The following is an 18,882-nucleotide window of genomic DNA, read 5'->3' on the forward strand; positions in this document are numbered from 1 at the left end:
GGTGCGGTCGCGATCCGGGAGGGAGCGAGCTGGGATCCCCAGCGAACACCTTGGCCGGCCTTTTGTGTTCCTGGTCCAGGGGGCTCAGGGTAAGTGTTGGTCCTCCAGGGCTCGGGCTCCGAGGGGTGCGCGCCTCGCCTGGCTGCTTGGTCCCCGGCCGGCCTTGGGGGACTCCCGCGCCCAACTGTGCGGGGGGGGGGGGAATGTGGCTTGCCTGGACGGTCACCCACTAGGGTCACGGCGATGCCCAAGCCCCAAGCTGTCCCCACAGCCAGGATGCTCCTCCAATCCTCACACTTTCGGGGATCTTTTAACCACGCCCCCCCATTTCTAAAGATCATGGAGTCCGAAATAAGAAAGGCAGGGAGTCTGACCGCAGGGTCTCGGGGTGCTGGCGCAGAGCTGTGTTTGGAGGACTTGGAATCCTCCATTGCACATTCTCCCTTTCACCTAGACAATGTCATTTACTTTCTGGGGGTGTGGTGGGGTAGGACATTGGGAGAGTTAGCTTTCCCCAGGAAAAGACTCACTATTTACTTGGATTGCAACTGAGCCCTGGGCTTGAGTCTCCCCTGTGGCCTCTGAGTCAGCAGTGGGAGTCTGGGAGGTGATGGCAGACTTCTGGGAAATTCTGGCTTCCACTCGGGTTCTGGGTCACTGGAGGCCCCTTTTGTTGCTGATTAGAAGTTGTCAGGGGTCTACATTCTTGGGGGTAAGAGGGGTTACGCGCTATGGTACTGGGGGATTGGGTGCTGTCTCATAGTGGTTACTTGGAGATAAGATTGTCCTGAGCTTTCCTGCTCCTGCTGACTTCTATCCACGATCTCAGATCTCAGCCTCTAGAATAGCTAGGATTACAGGTGTGAGGCACGAGAATTTGGCTAGTCTAAATTCATTACAAGAGTTTGCTGTGCAACACAGCTCTGGGATAAAGCTGCAGTTCCTACTCTTCATCAAGATATGCTCATCGAAACATTATTCTGTGAAGATCCTGGTTCTCATGAAGGCGGAGAAACTCAGAATGACCAGAAAAGGGATTTTTAAAAATGTATGGACAATCAGACTGTCCTTCCCACAGCTGTTTTTGTTGTTAAATCTGCTGAGAAGTCAGGATGGAGTGGGAAGGAATAGGAAATTATGTAACCTCTGTAATTCCTTTCCAGAAGGATGTGTTTGAAGTTCTATTGTGGGATCATTTGGTCTCTTTACAATTTTTTTTAAAGATCAGTAATAATTCAGTGTGATTTACAATACAAAAGGTTGCTTTTTGCCGGATGTGGACTGGGTACTTGGGTGTAGCAAGCCATGGAGACCAAGCTCATACTTGAAGTCTGGCAGTCTGGATTCAGAGAGATTCACTCACTAGCTGTGTGACTGTGAAACTTCTTGAACTCCTGGCTTTTTTATAGGCAAAACTGAAATGTTACTAGTGATTAAACTAGGCCCAGATTATTGTGAAACATACATTAAACTATTTATTCCATCAGTGCTTTGTAAGTATCTATTATGCCCCTGTGAACAATGTGATTTAAAATAAAATCCCCAGCCTTGTAAAACTGACCTTCGAAAACTTGTATAGTTTAACTTGTCAGGTAGTAAGAACACAAAATCCTAGCTGATATTATACATATTGTCTCATTTCATGCTAGCAACAGCCCGCTCTCCTTTTTATAGCTGAGGAACTTAGTCGCAAAGATATTTGAGTCTAGATTTAAGGAGGGTGTTAATCAGCTTTTCATTACTGTGACAAAATGCCTGGCAGGAACAATTTTCAAAAAGAAAAGGTTTCTAGTGGCTCACAGTTTCACTGCTATGGGCAGTAGAGCCAGCTGTCCATGACAGAGCATGGTGGTGACAAGAGGGCTGCTGTCTTGGTGGTAGCCAGGAAATACATGAAGACAGAGGCAGGAAGGGCAGGGAGATGATGTGTCCCCACAATGGCATGCCCCTAAGGACCTTCAACGAGTTCCCACCTCCTAAGCTTCCACCCAGTGGCCCACCAGATTCTGAGTCCATTCATGGATTACTGCATTGAGGAAATCAGAGCCCTGATGATCCAGTCACTTCCCAGAAGCCCCAACTCTGAATACGGCTACATTTCAGACCAAGCCTTCATTCAACACCTGTGCCTATGCAGGACATTGCAGATCCAAACTATAATAAGAGGTAAACCCAGAAGAAATACCCTGTAGTTACAGTGAAGAGATAAAGGGTCAGATTCTATAACTAGAGTCCACTGTCCCAGGCTACTGAGGGCCTGAGAAATCCCAGGCTAACTATTTCCTGGGATTCTTGTGATTTCCTGTTGAACTTTGCTATGAGGCTATCGTTGAACTTTTAGAATATTTTGTTCCCAGGATGGGTGGGAGCAACTTGCACTTCTAAATCAAGCTTGGAGACAAGCCAGCATGCTTGAGTAATGTGTACTTATGGACAGTGTGCCTGCAATCCCTACGCATGAACCCTTTTGCCTCTCACCTTCCAAGGATGGGAAGGAACTCCAGAGAGTAGCTGAGTCTCTTTTTATCACAGCATATAGCCTTAGGGCTGTGCAAAAAAAATGGGCTCAGGAAGATCATCATCAAGGACAAGAGTCAGACTGAATCTAGCTCAGATTTGTGTTGGTTTCATAGGAAAGAGCCATTTCTGGTGTATTTATTCTCCTCTTCCCTCCTCTCCCCTCTTCTCCCCTCCTCTCCTCCCACCCCTTTCCTCCCTCCTCTTTCTTTCTCTCCCCTCTCCTCCCTTTCCCCTCCCTCCCCTTCCCTCTCTCTTTTCTTTTTTTCCTCTTCTTTCCTCCCTTTCTTCCTTCTTCCATTTTCTTTTACCCCCAGAATGCCTATGATGGCAATCTGTCTTGCAGGAGTTAGTAATATACATAATTCTACTGAAGTGTGTGTGTGTGTGTGTGTGTGTTTGTGTGTGTGTTGCTATATTATCCAAACTTTGAAACTCCAGAGCTCAAACAATCCTCTGTTCTCAGCCTCTTGTGTAGCTGGTCTGTAAGTGTGCATTACTATATCTGGCTACCGGATTTTAAGTAGGTAAAAACCAGACTGTCCAGGAAGCTTGTTTTGAAGCCCTGGTGGGTAGAGGTTGTCCTATGCCCTTGTGGTGCTCAGAGGGACTGTGCAGTCTCTTGGGATACCTGCTATGATGACTAGTAAATGGAATTCCTGTCAACAGAGATGCAGTGTCTTCCTGAGAAGGTTTTTCTTTAATAGTTTACTTCTGTTTTCTGGATTGAACAGCAAGAACTGAACTGAAGATAATGGATTCTGAATTCAGATTTATATGACTTAGTTGCTTTTTTTTCTTCTAATAGGTCAGTGTAATCTTCATTCAAGGAAAGTGTAAGATATCATGGCATCTGTCTGGGTAAGTAATAGTTAAGCCTTTGGAACACAGCAACTTATTTGAGTCAAGTGAAAATACAGAAAATCAGAATATCACAAAAGATTTCTTTCTGAAAGTTGGTTAAAAGACATCACCTAGAATCCCAGTGAGGTAACACCAGCTTATAACGCCAGCATTTAACACAGTTCACCTGATCTCTGCCTCCCCAGTGGCTGAGAGGTTACACACATGTGCTAACATACCTAGACTTTACTCAAAAAAGTAACAATCTTTAAGTAGGTAATCACTACCATAACCCCAAACCAAAGGCCTAAAACAAAAGCATCAGTCAATTTACCTAGATTTACATGTATAATTGTGACAGCAAATAATAGATCAGTGGACAGTGAGAAAAGACAACCCATGGAGAAAATATTTGTAGAACATCAGACAAAAGATTTAACTTCTTAATATACAAGTGACTTTAAGAAATAAATTTAAGCCAGGCACTGGTATCTCATACCTTTAATCCTACCTAGGCTGAGATTTGAAGATCATGATTTGAAACCAGCCAGGGCAGAAACTATGACTCTTATCTCCAATTAAGCACCAGAAAACTGGAAGTGGAACTGTGGCTTAAAGTGGTAGTGCACTAGTCTTGAGCACCAAAGCTCACAGACAGAGCCCAGGCTCTGAGCTCAAGCTCCACAACTGACAAAAAAATAAAAAGAAGAAGAAAGAAAGAAAAAGAAAAAAAAGGAAGAAAGAGAAAGGAAGGAAGGAGTGTAAATTAAGTGGAAAAATTTGCAAAGGACATAAATAGGACCTGAAAAAGATGATAAACATCCAATATACATAAGAAAAGATATAGTACCTCACAGAAAATTAAAGAAATGTAAGCCAGCCACTTGTGACTCATGCCAATAAGACTCTCAGTAGGCTGAGATCTGAGTATCATGGTCCAAAGACAGCCCAGGCAGGAAAGTTTGTGAGACTCTTATCTCCAATTATCCACCAATAAGCCTGAAGTGGAGCTGCAGATCAAGTGGTAGAGTGCTAGCCTTGAGAAGGGACAGCTCTCAAGTTCTGAGTTCTAGCCCCAATACTGACACAGAGAGAGAAAGAGAGGGGGTGGGGAGAAACACACAGAGAAAATATAGATAACAATGAGAAATCATTTCTACCTATGAAATTATAAGGATGAAAACATGTATCCAGAGGCTGTGGGCAGAACAGATGTTTGTATGTTCTGTTCATGGTGTGACTTTGGATACTGTTAAGTCTGCATCTATGATGGTTAAATGCCTGTGTCCTCTATCGCAATAATTTCACTTCTGAAAATGTTTCATAAATAAACTTGCATAAGGCTGGAATAACAAGGGGGTGAGGATATTGCATGTACTACTGAAAATATGCAGAGAAAACATACTATTGAAAATGTACATAACCCTCCAGAGGTACAAATGAATAAATTATGTATTTTAACTGTATAGCTATTTTTAATGTGGTCATAAGAAATGAGAGACAGTGGGCTCCACCCTGTGAGTACTGACAATTAGAAAATATACCAAGGACTATTCAACACATGTTCCAGAAAGTTGATTCTGATCTGGATTACATTCAATACAGGCTAGAATATGAAATCAAGGCTAATCATCCTGATTCAGCAGGCAAGAAAAATCCAGTTAAACTTTTAAAGGAATTGACAGCCTTAAAGTCTCGATATCAAACCTGGTATGCATGTTTTAAGCCAGTCGTTGTTGAGCAGAAAGAGACTAAGAGCCGCATTTGTACTACTTTGAATAAGACCATGACTATGATACAAGAACTCCAAAAGCATAGAGATCTGGAGTTGTCACCATTGACTGAAGAAGAGAAAATGGTGACAGAGCAATTCAAACCTCACATGCCAGATTTATGAAATGAAATTTTAAAAGAGAGCTCTAATGAAGAAGATATAATTCCACAGCCAAATGACAACTGGAGGTGGGGTATTAGTAAAGGAGTAGAAGTTTGGCTTGAGTGACAGGAAGGCTTCACAGTAAGAGGGGAGTACATGAATGTATTTCAGCCAAAAGGATTGAATGGGGAAAAATATAAATGTCAACACACACCCATATGCACAGTTTTGTAATTTCAGGTGAGGAAGTTCTGTAATACTGTTTTCCATCTGTTTTTGTTGTTGTTGTTTATAATCCCCCACACTGATTGTAGACCTTGAACTCAGGACCTGGGCTTTGTTCTGAGCTTTTTTGCTCAAAGCTAGCACTCTACCACTTTGAGCCTCAGAGCCACTTCCGGTTTTCAGGAGTTAATTGGAGATAAGAATCTCAGACTTTTCTGTTTGAGCTGGCTTTGAATTTCAATTCTCAAATCTCAGCCTCCTGAGTAGTAGCCACCAGCGCCCTGCTTGTTTTCTTTCTTCTTTCTTTCTTTCTTTCTTTCTTCCTTTCCTTCCTTCCTTCCTTTCTTTCTTTCTTTCCTTCCTTCCTTCCTTCCTTCCTTCTTTCTTTCTTTCTTTCTTTCTTTCTTTCTTTCTTTCTTTCTTTCTTTCTTTCTTTCTTTCTTTCCTTCTTTTGTTTTTATCAGTTGTGGGGCCTGAACTCTGGGCCTGGGTGCTGTCCCTCAGCTCTTCAGTTCAAGGTTAGTGCTCTACCACTTAAGCCACAGCGCCACGTCCGAGGCTTATGTGAGGAATCGAACCCAGGGCCTCATCCATGCAGAGCAGGCAGCCTACTACTGAGCCACCTTTCCAGCCCCTTGTTTTCTTTTTATATAGCTGGGAAAAAGTAGAGATTCTAGCTGATATTAAAGAATGTTTAAGTGCATTTCACTCAATGTGTGGACGTGATTTAAACATTAAAAGGTAGGCAAAATATTTGTATTACACATTACACATGTATATGCATAATTTTATCTATGAAAGTGCTGATTGCAGATGGAGCCACATTATTGTGACTGCTCAAAATCCAGTTAATATATTAAATTAGCTTTTGTGTGATAGAAAAAAAAGAAAATATACCAAGATCTAATAATCAAGGGGAAAAACAAGTTATAGAAAATATGTATAGAGCTATTCTGTCTAAAAGAAAAAAAACTAAAAGAAGAGAATTATACAAAAACTGTATTACAGGAAGACCTTCTAGAAAGGTGGTATCCTGAGCAAGGGCGCAAGGCTGTTTTACTTTGCACTGAATCAACTTCTGTCCTCTTTCGGTTTTTGTTGTTATTGTGAGTTAACGCACACTTCTACCCCTCTGTATTTCTTCTTTTTTTCCATATATATATATATATATATATATATAGTAAAAATATTGTACAGAGGGGTTACAGTAACATGAGTAGGGTAATGAGTACATTTCCTATCGAGCATTGTTACCTCCTCCTTTGTTTATCCCCTACCATCCCTTCCCTCCCCACCTCCCCAACTCTTCCTTCTCCCCACCCCCAACTCCTCTGTATTTCTTAAACCATGAACATGCATTATATTTTAAGTACTGGGGGGAGGGGAAGTTTAAGGAAAACCATGTAAAGATGTGACTGTTAGCAGCCATCCCAGAAGACCACCCAGACACAATCACATACAGGAAAAGGAGTTTATTTGCCAGCCAACGATGACAAGGCCACCTCTCCCCTGAAGGAGGGAGAAATAGTGCCCATCTTTTGTTCAGGGTTAAATTATATTCAGGGGGTTAGGGGCAGGAAGTATGGGAAGTCCTTCCTGTGTGTTTGCAGCTGAACACTGAAGATGGCACCTAGTTGGGGGTGGGTTTTTTTTTTTTTATTGTAACAGTTACAGTTAGGCAGCATTCCCAGGATGTAGCTGAGGGCTAGGGGTGAAACAGGACTCCAGGCAAGTGAAGTGGGAGGAGCTGCCAGGGCTGAAGGCCAGCTGCAGATAGGCCTGGCCACATCAACTGGTGTTGAGGGAGGGTCTGAGGATCTGAGATGGAGGTCATGCTAACAGTGACCAGCCTTTGGCCCTATATTGTGCCTAGACCCTGCTGGCCAGAAAGCTAATGGAGATTTTTTTCCTAGCTCTAAAAATCCTTGGTTCCTGTGGCAATTCACTAGCAGTGACATGAGAGGCAAATGGCAGCCCTGGCCCACTAGAAAATTGGCAGGGAATTGGTTGACTAGCCTTTCAGCTGACACCTGCAAAGGACTGGGAAAGACCCAGTGGTGGTGCATTTGTGTCCTATTGCAGCCATAACCAAAGATCACAAATTTAGCAGTTTCAGCCAACATCTGGTTATTATCTCACAACTTATTTGTTAGAAACCTTAAGTGGATCTTACAGCTCTAAAATCATGGGGCTGGCTATACCTCACTGTATCCAAGATGTTGAAGCAACCCAGAGTCAGAGGACAGATGAACGGCTAAACATTACCTTTAAAGAAAAATTAAATCTTGTCACATACTACAACAACAAATATTGTGTTATTTAGTTTAGTTTTATTAATCTCACTTTGTCAAGACTTTAGAAACTTTTGTTGTTGTTCATGGGGCCTGAACTCAGAGCCTGGGCGCTATCCCTGAGCAATCTTGCTCAAGGCTAGCACTCTATCACTTGGGCCATAATTCCACTTCTGGTTTTCTGGTGGTTAATTGGAGGTAAAGAGTCTCACAGACTTTCCTGCCCAGGTTGGCTTTGAGTGGAGATCCTCAGATCTCAGCCTCCTGAGTAGCTAGGATACAGGTGTGAGCTACCAGCACTTGACTAGAAACTTTTTTTTTGTCATATTAGGGTCTGAACTCAGTTTGAATTCATGCTAGGCAGACACTGTACCACTTGGGCCACTCTGCCAGACCATGATTCACAGAAACAGAAAAGAAAATGACTGCCAGAGAGCACAAGAGGCAAATGAGGCATTGTTAAGTCAGTATTGAGTTTATATGACAAAATGAATTTCTGGTGAATATTCTCACCATTATAAAATTGCACACTTCAAAATGTTTAGACTTTAATAATAAAAAATCCCCTCAGATTACTAATTGCATAGATATGTGTGTGTGTGTATGTATATATGTATATATAACTAACTCCGGGCCCTGTGCTTATTAGGCAGACACTCTACCACTGAGCCATGCATCCAGCCATTTTTTCTCTAATTACTTTAAGGATAGAGTCTTGCTTTCCAACCTGGGCACTTGCCTGAGCTACAGTCCTCCAGCTTTTAGGCTTTCTGTGTTACTAGGATCATGGGCATGTACCAGCAAGTCTAGCTTCTCTCAATAGAGATAGAATCTTTGGGTCTTTTCTGCCTAGGCTGGTCTGGAACCCAATCTCAACCTTCCATGTAGCTGGGGATGACAGGCCACTTCACCCAGCTATGGTTTAGAAGGGATCTATAGAATGTTTGTGCCTTAGCTGGCTTTGAACCTTGTTCCTTCTATTTCCTATCTCCTAACTAGTTAGGATTAAAATTATGAGCCACTGGAGACCTGTTTTTCAGTTTTAAATATTCTTATGATTAAAGTCCTTATGTGAGCAAGAGGCCAATTGTAAGGCAGTAGGATTTAAAAATTAACAATAAGCTGGCCACCAGTGACTCATACCTGTAATCCTAGCTACTCTAGAGGCTGAGATCTGAAGATTGTAGTTAGAATCCAGACTGGGTAGGAAACTTTTATATTCAATTAACCACCTAAAAACTAGAAGTGGAGCTGTGGCTCAAAATGGTACAGCACAAACCTTGAGCATAAAATCTCAAGGATAGTGCTCAGACCCTTAGTTCAAGCCCTACAACCAACCAATAACAACAACAACAATAATAAAAGCAAGCTTGGTTGTGTTGTCAACTGGCAAAGAGGCCAGGAGCTGAACCTGTCTCTCCATTAGATTGTGAGAATGGACAGTTAAAATTCTTGGGCACATTCATAAAATGGCCTTACTCTGTTTTGCAGCTCACAAGTTTCTTTTCAGGGGTGCCAACATGTTCTACATGGTGAAATTTGAACTTGTGAGATCCAGAGGTCACGGCCTGAATGAGCAAGCATCTTCCATGCATGTCCATTTTTGAAAAGCTGGCTCCAAAAACTATCTTTGATTGGATCCTAGGGGCTTTTCATGAAACAACTTAGGAATACTGCTGGTTTCAGTCCTATTTGTTCTATTCTGTTCTTCTTTCACGTACTCAATTGCAAACAAGCAATGGAGTCTACCCAGTTCTACAAAACGGTAGGTCAGTAAGAGGTGGCTAGTTTGTGGTTAGTTTACTGGAGTAACATGATTGAGGAAGAAGACTTCAGTTGCAAGTTGAGTACATGGCAGTTGAAAAGGAAGGAATGGCTGATTTCTTAGTTCTTTTCATTCCCTCCAGTGTGTTGCAACCCAACCATCATTTCAGATGAATACGCAGTCTCTGTTGTGTCAGTATTTCCTCTAGTCTAAAATTTCCTTGTAAGAGAACCTGCTGGTTGATGGGTTTGCACTCGTTCTGTTGGAGGCTACTTATCATATTTACGTGTCTGTAATTAGGAACCTCATAAATTGGAATGTCCCTCTCTCTCTCTCTCTCTCTCTCTCTCTCTCTATTGTATGGGGAGTAGGCTGAGAACAAAGAGCCACTTTGAAAGCAAAGGATAATGTCTAACTTGCATGCTGGAGGTGCCTTAGTTCATTCAAAGAGCAGATACTGCTTTAGTTCAGTTACAATCTAGTTCAACTACAAACCCAATTTCCCTTTTCATAACTCTCTTGTTTATTAAAATGTGAACTCTTTTCTTCATGGAAGTATTGGGGTTTAAACTAAAGGTCTTGTGCTTTCTAGATAGGTGTTTTACCTCTTGAGCCATACCCCTAGCCCATAAAGGAAACACTTGAATATTACCTTGAGCAAATTGCATAGTCTTTATATCAGTTTCCTCATCCATAAAAATGGGTATGACACCAAATGTTGTGTGAAAGTATTAAACCAGTCTGCATGAAAAAAAAAATACAGCGGCTGGGAAGGTGGCTCAGTGGTAGAGCGCTTGCCTTGTATGCATGAGGCCCTGAGTTCAATTCTCAGCACCACATAAGAAGAAAAAGCCAGAAGTAATGTTGTGGCCCAAGTCATAGAGCTCTAGCCTTGAGCTGAAGAGCTGAGGGACAGCACCCAGCTCAGAGTTCAGGTCCCATGACTGACAAAAACAAAACAAAATAACAACAAAAAAACAATATGAAGATTGCCTGCAATGGAGTAATTGGACATTCAGTAAGGTTTAGTTATAATCATTGCTTTTTATCTATATATACTATTTTTTGGGGGGGTCTGGTCATGGGGCCTGAACTCTGGGCCTAGGCACTGTCCCTCAGCTCTTCAGCTCAAGGCTAGCGCTCTACCACTTGAGCCACAGCGCCACTTCCGGCTTTTTTTCTTTTTGCTTATGTGGTGCTGAGGAATCGAACCTAGGGCCTCATGCATGCAAGGCAAGTGCTCTACCACTGAGCCACCTTCCCAGCTCCTATGTATATGATTTTTATTCTAAAATCTTTCCTTGCTAAATAATACCCCTGCAACTTTTTTCTTGGGCTTCATTTTATTTCAAATCAACAGTGTCTCGCCTCCATTGGAACTGTTTTCTTAGACCCATCTGAAACAGATTGTTATCATCAATACATTCTTTCTGATTACCTCTGTTTTTAATACTTTAAAGAGCTACATAGTTTTAAAGAAACAGTTCTGTGTGTCACCTTTCTGGCTATACTAGATAGAATCCAGTTCTGGCCTTCTGGACAGAGCTTCGGACTTCCAGGCCTGAGGAGCTCTGTTCTGCAGAAGATCACCTTCACTTTTTTTCCTTTGATTACATATTTTTATTGTTATTATAAAAGTGATCTACAAAGGGGTTACCAAGTCGTAAATCAGATAATGAGTGTATTTCTTTTTGGAGACTGTTACCTCTCCCTTTGTCTTCTCCTACATTTTCCCTCCTGTCCTCACCCACAAGTTGTATAATTCATTTCCAAAGTAATGTCTAGTGAGTACCACTACTGCATGTGTTCACCCTTTGTCCCACCATTTCTATGTCCCCCCCACATACCCTCCCAAAGACAGATAAATGACCAAACAACAAAAAAATATCTCATTTCCATTTACCTTAGTTCATTTTGATAAATATTACTTTATATGATCAGAGGCACAGAAGCATTATGTTTTTGTGTCCTTCCCTAAGTCTCATTGTGTATGAGTGCCTAAAGCCCTGTATAATTTATCACGTCCCAGGATTGTCCTCACTTCTGACACCAGTCACAGTTCCTTAGTACTTCCCACACTGCTGACTGATAGACCATAAATTCAGAATCTCCACAATTTCCTCAAATTCAAAGTTCACTAGCATGTCCCAGAGAATTTCGTGAAAGTCCTATACGTTAAAACACAGATTTGTTATTAGACTTACAAATAGGGCAAGATCTGGACAAGTTTTGTCAGTAGAGCTTCTGATCCCTTCCTCGGTGATGCCAGGGTACGGTACCCTCTCTGTACTTCACTCTCTGAGCCACCAGGAAGCCCCTCTAAGCCTCCGGGTTTACAGTTTTAATCTGATTCATTATGTGAGCATTCTTGATTAAATTAGTTGCTACCTTATGGAGTTTCATATCCAACCTCCTTTTCTTTCCCACATCAGGCTGACTCAAAATTCTAGCTTCTAACATCATGGTTGGTCCCTCGGTGACCATCTCTCGTCTGAAGCTGTCTAAGGGTCCAGTGTGGGCCAGTTCAGCAGCAGAACCAACACAATCCTGCCACTCAGGAAATTCCAAGGGCTTTTGAAAATCTGTGCCAAGAAACAGGATAAAGAGCAGATATGTTGTTAACTTTACCACACCTGTTTCCCTCACATTAAAGCAGAATTTTCCAAACACCATATTTCTGTGTTTTATAATAAAATTATACCCACACTCAAGGAACTGGTTGTATCTTTAATGATGAGGGGAAAGGGGGAAATTGAGCTAATGTTTTGTAGTAAATAAATGCTGACAAAGAGAATCATTTGAAACCACAGGAGTCGTGTAGAAGAAAGAACCCAGATACTCTGGGCTGAGAGTGTCGCTTGGTGATAATTCTACCCTGCACAGGCCTCCAGCTTGAACACCACCTCATCCATATATATATATACACACACACACACATATGTATATATACATATATTATACATAGATGTGTATAATATATGTATATATAATATATACATATATGTATTATATGTATATATAATATACATATATAATATATATACATGTATATGTATATTTATATATGTAGATATATATACATATGTATATATACTGACTGTTGATAGAAGAAAACACTGATATAAGGTAGAAACTTGTTCCCATAGTATTAAGGTCCTGCACAGCCTTCCTTTTCCACCAGACCCTCTCTTTCCTCTGATAGCTAAGGACCCAGGAGTCTCATTTCTGCTATTCCCCCAGCAGAATGACTCTAGTGCTGGAACACTCAATACACTGAGATAGAAAGAGTTTAAGGGAAGCTGAAAACCTTTCAAACTCGATTCTAAGCATGAGACCAACTTTGGGCACTGGTTGAGGTTTCAGGGAGTTCGGAAAGCATTGTCTAATTTTGTATTTCTTGCTTAGACAGAAGAGATCCTACTATACTTTCTTTCCTAGTGTGTTTGTTCTTCCTGACTATGCAGATTTAAACATGTAGAGGAGGTTGCCTGAGTTCACTTAGGCAGATGTTTGGTCTTCCTCTTCCTGTGGTAGATGGCCTCCCATCCACAACCTGCTACACCCCCCCCCTGCAGAACCGAAGATCTGGCTTCTAAACCAGCCCCCCTCCCCCCCTCCCCTGCAACTGATTTCTCACTTCCCAAGCCTGCAACCTGACTGCAACTAGCAGTGTGAGATGTGTGCTTTACACATGTCTCCTGGAGCTTCCTTAGGCAAATATTGGCCCACAGACAATTGGCTCTCTGCAGGAAGCAAAGGAAAAACAGGTTCAACCTGGATTTCAAATTGAAACATTAATGTCTCAGGATGAAGCCTGGAAAGATATATGCTCCAACCAGAACCAGAAACCAGACACCAGACTTCCTAGGAATGAATGGAATGAACTTGAAGAGTTGTTCTTTGCCACTCCCTGATCCCAGTCCAGTCATGAATGGGGTCCTTCTTTCGTATTTCATCATGATAAGAGTATAAATTGTATATCTAATGAGCAATAGATGTGGTAAATCAGAGGCAAAGATGAAGGAAAAGTTGTAAATTCAACAAGGAATGTGAATTGGGCCAAGTATAATTTCATTTTCTTAAAAATCTGGGGAGAAGTGCAAGGAAAAAGTGTTAGAAAAAAAGATAAATATTTTAGCCTACTCTACAGTAAGAAGAATACATAAGTTGCACATGAGTTAAAACAGTTAAGTCAGAAGGGCAGAGAATTCTTGTCTGTCCCTCTCTGAAGGACCAATCAGAGATGGACTCCTTCAACTTCCAGTTCTCTGATTAAATCCCTTATCTGCATCCTGGAAGTGAATTTGAATAGGAGTATAGACACTCAAGGAAACTGGTAGAAAAGTGCCATGCCTGGAGCTCTGCAAAGGCTGCTGGGGGGGGGGGGGAGGCGCAGGAGATGGCTTTAGTGGCACTTGCTGATGGTTTGGGTTTGGAGGGAATGGAAGATGAATGGCTCACAGGAGACTCAGGTTTCTGGTGGCTGATGGTGTCAGCTGATCCAGGAATCACTGGAAAGTAGGGATGAACATCAAGACTGGAGCCAGATTGCCTGGGTTCTATTCTTGCTCTGCCACAAACTACCTACATGACCTTGAACAGTTCTCTTCAACTACGCATGCCTCCATTACCTCCATTATAAAACAATATTATTACAAACTAAGTTAATAACAGTACCTACCTCCTAGTGTGGTTTTGAAGACTGAACGGGGAAGGTGTAAAATACTTAGGCAAATATATGTAAATACATGTCATATGTAAAATACCATGGAAATGTTCCATGGGGGAAGATATGACTTAGGAGGTAATAACAGCTTAATAGGCAAGATACTAAAACATATGGAGTAGACACGGGCTATACAAGACCTGTGCTCAAAGTCTAAGCTGAGCTGTAAATGGAGTTGTCAGCACAGGGAAACAAGCATGGAAGAAATAGCCAGCTGCAGGATTGTAAGGGGCTTTCCACGGTAGAAAGCCACTTTGCAGAGATCAGGTAAGGGGAGGTGCTGGCAGAGAATAAATGCACACCTGAATAGAGAAAGAAACCCAGGAGTGAGACCCTGTAGCAAAAAGGAGATGGGGCTGGGCAGCTTAGTAGTAACGAACACATAACTGGGCAGGATCAAGGTTTCTTATTATTCACGCCGTACGGAAAGCCGCATACATTGTGTTTGTCCGTGCCTTCTGCTTTCTGAGCCATGCTCATCTTTCAACTCTAGCCTTCACCTCCTGTGTCATCACATTCCAGTGCTCTCCATCTGGTGAAATCACTATGTTTACAAAAGAAAAGTTTGAATGTTTTTCCCTTGAGTGCACACAACAGCAGATCCAAACATCTCCTTCAGACCTGTGAGACAGTTTGCAAGCAGGTCAGGACGTCAGCCCTGTTGACAATTCTGATGGCTGCCACCACACCCTCTGAAAAAAAGAACAGACAGCTTGGCCCTGGGGGTTACAGAAGTCCCTGCAGCATTGCTGAAAGCCAGAGCCTTCCACCTGTCCAGTGCCCGCTGGCAGCCTGTGAGGGCTGAAAATGCTCCTAGTATGCACCCTGTGCTCTGGGAATCAAATCTTTACCTGTACTCTGGTATCTCATCTACCACATTAGCTTCCTAGGGCTTCCAGCATGTAATCTCAGCCATTCAAGAGGCTGAGACTCAGAAGATCAGGGCTTAAAACCAGCTTGGGCAGAGAAATCTGTGAGACTCCATCTTCAATTAGCCAGCAAAAAGCTGGACTGTAGGTGTGACTCAAGTGGTAGAGCAACAACTATAAGCAAAAAAAGCCCAGCAAACATGAAACTCTGAGTTCAAGAGTTGGTACTAAGAAATATTTCCTAGTTCTGGAAGGTAGAATCCTGAATCAAGGTGTCTGTCCCCCAGAAACTTGTGTGGGAGTCTTTCCTTGCTCTTCCTGGCTTCTGACATTTTGCCAGTCTAGGGAAGTGAGAAGAACCCCCATATGTTAATCAAATCACTGGAACTTACACTGTTTCAAAAGCCAGAATAGGAAGAGAAAACAACAGACATTGATTAAAATGTGTTTTTCATATTCTAGGAAACACCTAGAATATGAGTAGGTCTCAAAGGGATGGCATTGAATTCCAACTTACACTGCATCTTCAATGAAAAATAGTAATAAAATTTGGGGCCAGTAACAAGACAAAGGAAAAGACAACATGAGACTTTAAAAGAAGCAGTTTAAGGAGGGGAAAGCATGTATTTGCAGTTAAAGTAACTCAGCATAAAGTCACCTTGCTAGGAGGAATTCCTCCAGTCTCCGGCTCCAAACTGAAGAGGATCTCAAGTTGTCTTCAGTGGTTAAGCTTGGTTTTCATCAGGGCAGGATAGGATAGGATACTCTCCTGTAGCCTTTTCAGTAGATTAATTTGCTTTAACTCCCCATAGTTCTTCCTATTTGGGGAAGGTCCTTCTGTCTCCCACACTGACAATCCTTGGTTGGCTTCTGGGCTGTCTTTATTCTCTGTGTTTATCTCTATCTTCACAGGACTGTCTTCTTAGCAGGACACCAATCATCTTGGATTAGAGTCCCACTCTACTGCATTATGACCTCAACCCAATTAATTATATCTGAAATAAGTCTGTATCCAAATCAGACTGGTGCTTGTGATTAGGGTGTTGAGTGTATGTCCTTTGGGAATTCCATCTGTGCCACTTGCCTCACTTAACTATATCATTTCAGGGCCTCTTCCTTTGATTCTGAAGGCTACTTTATACTTGAAGAATTGAACAAGAAATCTTATATTTCCTAAATTTTTGTTGCTTTACTTTTTGGAATCCACTCCATTTTCTTCCTTGTATGATAAAGCTTCATGACCCAAGAGAATGTCTTGTCATGTCATTGAGCAGAGAATGATCAGTTCTGTCTGGCTCTTTGAGAGCCTGTGTCTAAATGGTTTAATCCCAGGCTTTCATGTGAAGCCTTAATTCTTTGTTACGTTTCTGGGGTTTATGCAGTGATAAGTGATGTGGCTTTGCTCATCTCCAGAACGCACCTGCACTTGCTGCTCTTTTTGCTCTGTAGTATTTGGCTGCAGTTATGTCTGTTAACACAGTTGGTATCTTGACTTTCTCCTTTATTCATTCTTCTGAATACAAACATTCAGTTTCTTGTAAATTCAGAACATGAAGAAGTAGGTACAACTCTGTGTGTGTGTGTGTGTGTGTGTGTGTGTGTGTGTGTGTGTAGGGCAGAGTAGCCTCTCAAAGTGGCAACAGACAGTGCCTCAGTGCCAGCTTATACAGATCAGTGGCTTCAAAATACCACATTCTGTGGCTGACCTCCAAAGTGCCGTTTTGAAAAATTATATTGGCACAAAGAAGATGGTTCAAATAAGATGCAGCCTACACTAGAGATCAGGAGCAAAGACTGATAAGACAGATGACTTACTGATTGTGCAGGTCTGGGCCAGTTTCTTAAGCATCAGTTTCATCATCTGTGAAGAGGATGAATTGTATCCACTTTATATATTTACTGTGAGTACCAAATAAGCAAATGCAGAAAATGTGCTTAGCAGAATAGCAGTGATTGTTTTGACTATAAACACCTCTTCCTATTTTCTCTCCTTTATTTAGACATTTCCTGCCTTCATGTATTTTCAGCATAATTTTCCTTTTGGAGACACCTAAAGACCAAGTTTGCAAAAAAGAAAACAACTCAATGTGTTAAAGGATATAGATGGGAATAATATATAACTATAAAATATATACTATTCAATATGAATAGTATACGTAGCATATATTATATTATAATATATATATTAGAAAAAGATTTATGTGCTGTCCTACACTAGCTTGGATGCTAAGTTAGGGTCCTGGGATACTGGAAAGGAACTCAGCCAAGTACTTAATGGTGAGGTAAATGTCAAGCAGTCAGCCTGCAATGAATCGGGCGATGCATACAGCTCCACTTGGCTATAAAAATGCCAACATTCCTGAAACAGTGAGCTCATCACCAAATTCTTCCTTCCACACCCAGGAAAGAATCTATGACTTTTTTTGCTCATTTTTTGCTTTGGTTTTCTAAGCAGCTGAGGATGAAATGGAGCAATGGTTCTTAAATTGTTAAAACAGATACCTTGTCCAAACAGATTCCAAATCCCCCGCCCATGGTTGCTAACTGAGTTAGAAGCGCATAGGCTCTGAGAAAAGTTCCAGTTGATTATGATGGGATTGGTTCAGGAACCTATGATTACTGTGGGATAGTGATACTTAGCTAAAGTCACAAACACATCTTAACCTTCACAAGGCACATTGTCATTATCATGGCCTATAAAGCATGGACTCTACAAACTTGCACAGTACAGCTATTTCTTCCAAATTGGGTGATATATACATTTCTTTCCTTTTGCTTAGTGTAAGCTGTTCCCTCTTTCCCTCTCATTCCCTCCCTCCCATCGCTGCCCTTGAGTTGCTTAGTTCACTTTCATCAATGTCCAGTGCAGCTGATGGGCCCCTTTGTTGTATTTTTTCCAGTTTCCCTCTGATTCTGTGCCCTCCTCCTAGCTTCCCTCAGATGTGCATATGTATATACCATAGGTGAGGTCAAAAGCATACAGTCATGTAAAAATGATATGACAAATTGAGAAGAGGTCCTTTGTTCCCTGCGTCCTGTTTACTTTGTCATATCTCATTGCATTTTGAATTTAACATCTGCCTATCAGGGAGACCATGTGCCATTTGTCTCTTTGATCTTGGCTTATTTCACTCAACATGATTTCCTTCCATTTTAAACATGGAAATACTTAATCACTTTGTTGTCTTTTGCATGTATTAGAGTAAAATAATTCTATTAATTATTTTTATGGTAAGATCTTTTCTAAACTATATTGATATTTCTCACAGACATTGGCAACTAAGTCTATTTAATGAATACTGTCATACTGTTCATTTAAATAACTGAAGTAATTTTAAATATTTCACTAGACCTCTACTTCAGAACTTTCATATGCTGGGCTAGATCTACAGCTCAATAGTGAAATAGTTTGCCTGCTATTCATTCAGTCCTGGGTTTGATTCCTACCATCACAAAACAAATAACTAAATAAGATACAATAAAAAATAAACTCCCATTTTCCTCTTTCAAGTTGGTATATGGCTGGGTGGGGGGTAATGCATGTGTGTAGTTTTCTTCTGCTTTCAATTGAACAAGTTGTTTCTCTTTATCTAACTCTTGTTAGACAGAAAATTGCATAATGGGTCAGGAATTTCATCCTGATTTAATTTGCACACTAGAATAACAGCGTATTTTGATTCGTAGGTGTCAGAGGGCAGTGTAAAGGTCATGGCTAGAATGCAAACCCCGGGCTTTCATAACCCATGAATAATCAGAATCTGAGCACAATT

At 41.4% G+C, this 18,882-nt stretch overlaps 2 protein-coding genes across 2 annotated transcripts in view; both read left to right on the plus strand.

Moving 5' to 3' along the window:
• Nucleotides 1-18,882, plus strand: part of Anxa3 (annexin A3) — a 56,036-nt gene continuing 37,154 nt past the window's right edge. Inside the window, exons 1-2 of the mRNA XM_013020129.1 lie at nt 1-89; nt 3,326-3,378. Of these exons, the coding sequence (XP_012875583.1) occupies nt 3,364-3,378 (15 nt within the window). The 5' untranslated portion in view covers nt 1-89; nt 3,326-3,363. The remainder of the gene's footprint in view (nt 90-3,325; nt 3,379-18,882) is intronic.
• On the plus strand, nt 4,922-5,257 carry LOC105988507 (spindle and kinetochore-associated protein 2-like). The gene has a single exon (XM_013020130.1). It carries the CDS (start codon nt 4,922-4,924, stop codon nt 5,255-5,257), a length of 336 nt encoding a protein of 111 aa, XP_012875584.1.

The sequence above is a fragment of the Dipodomys ordii genome, unplaced genomic scaffold (assembly GCF_000151885.1).
Source record: "Dipodomys ordii isolate 6190 unplaced genomic scaffold, Dord_2.0 Scaffold49, whole genome shotgun sequence".
Taxonomy (NCBI): Eukaryota; Metazoa; Chordata; class Mammalia; order Rodentia; family Heteromyidae; genus Dipodomys; species Dipodomys ordii.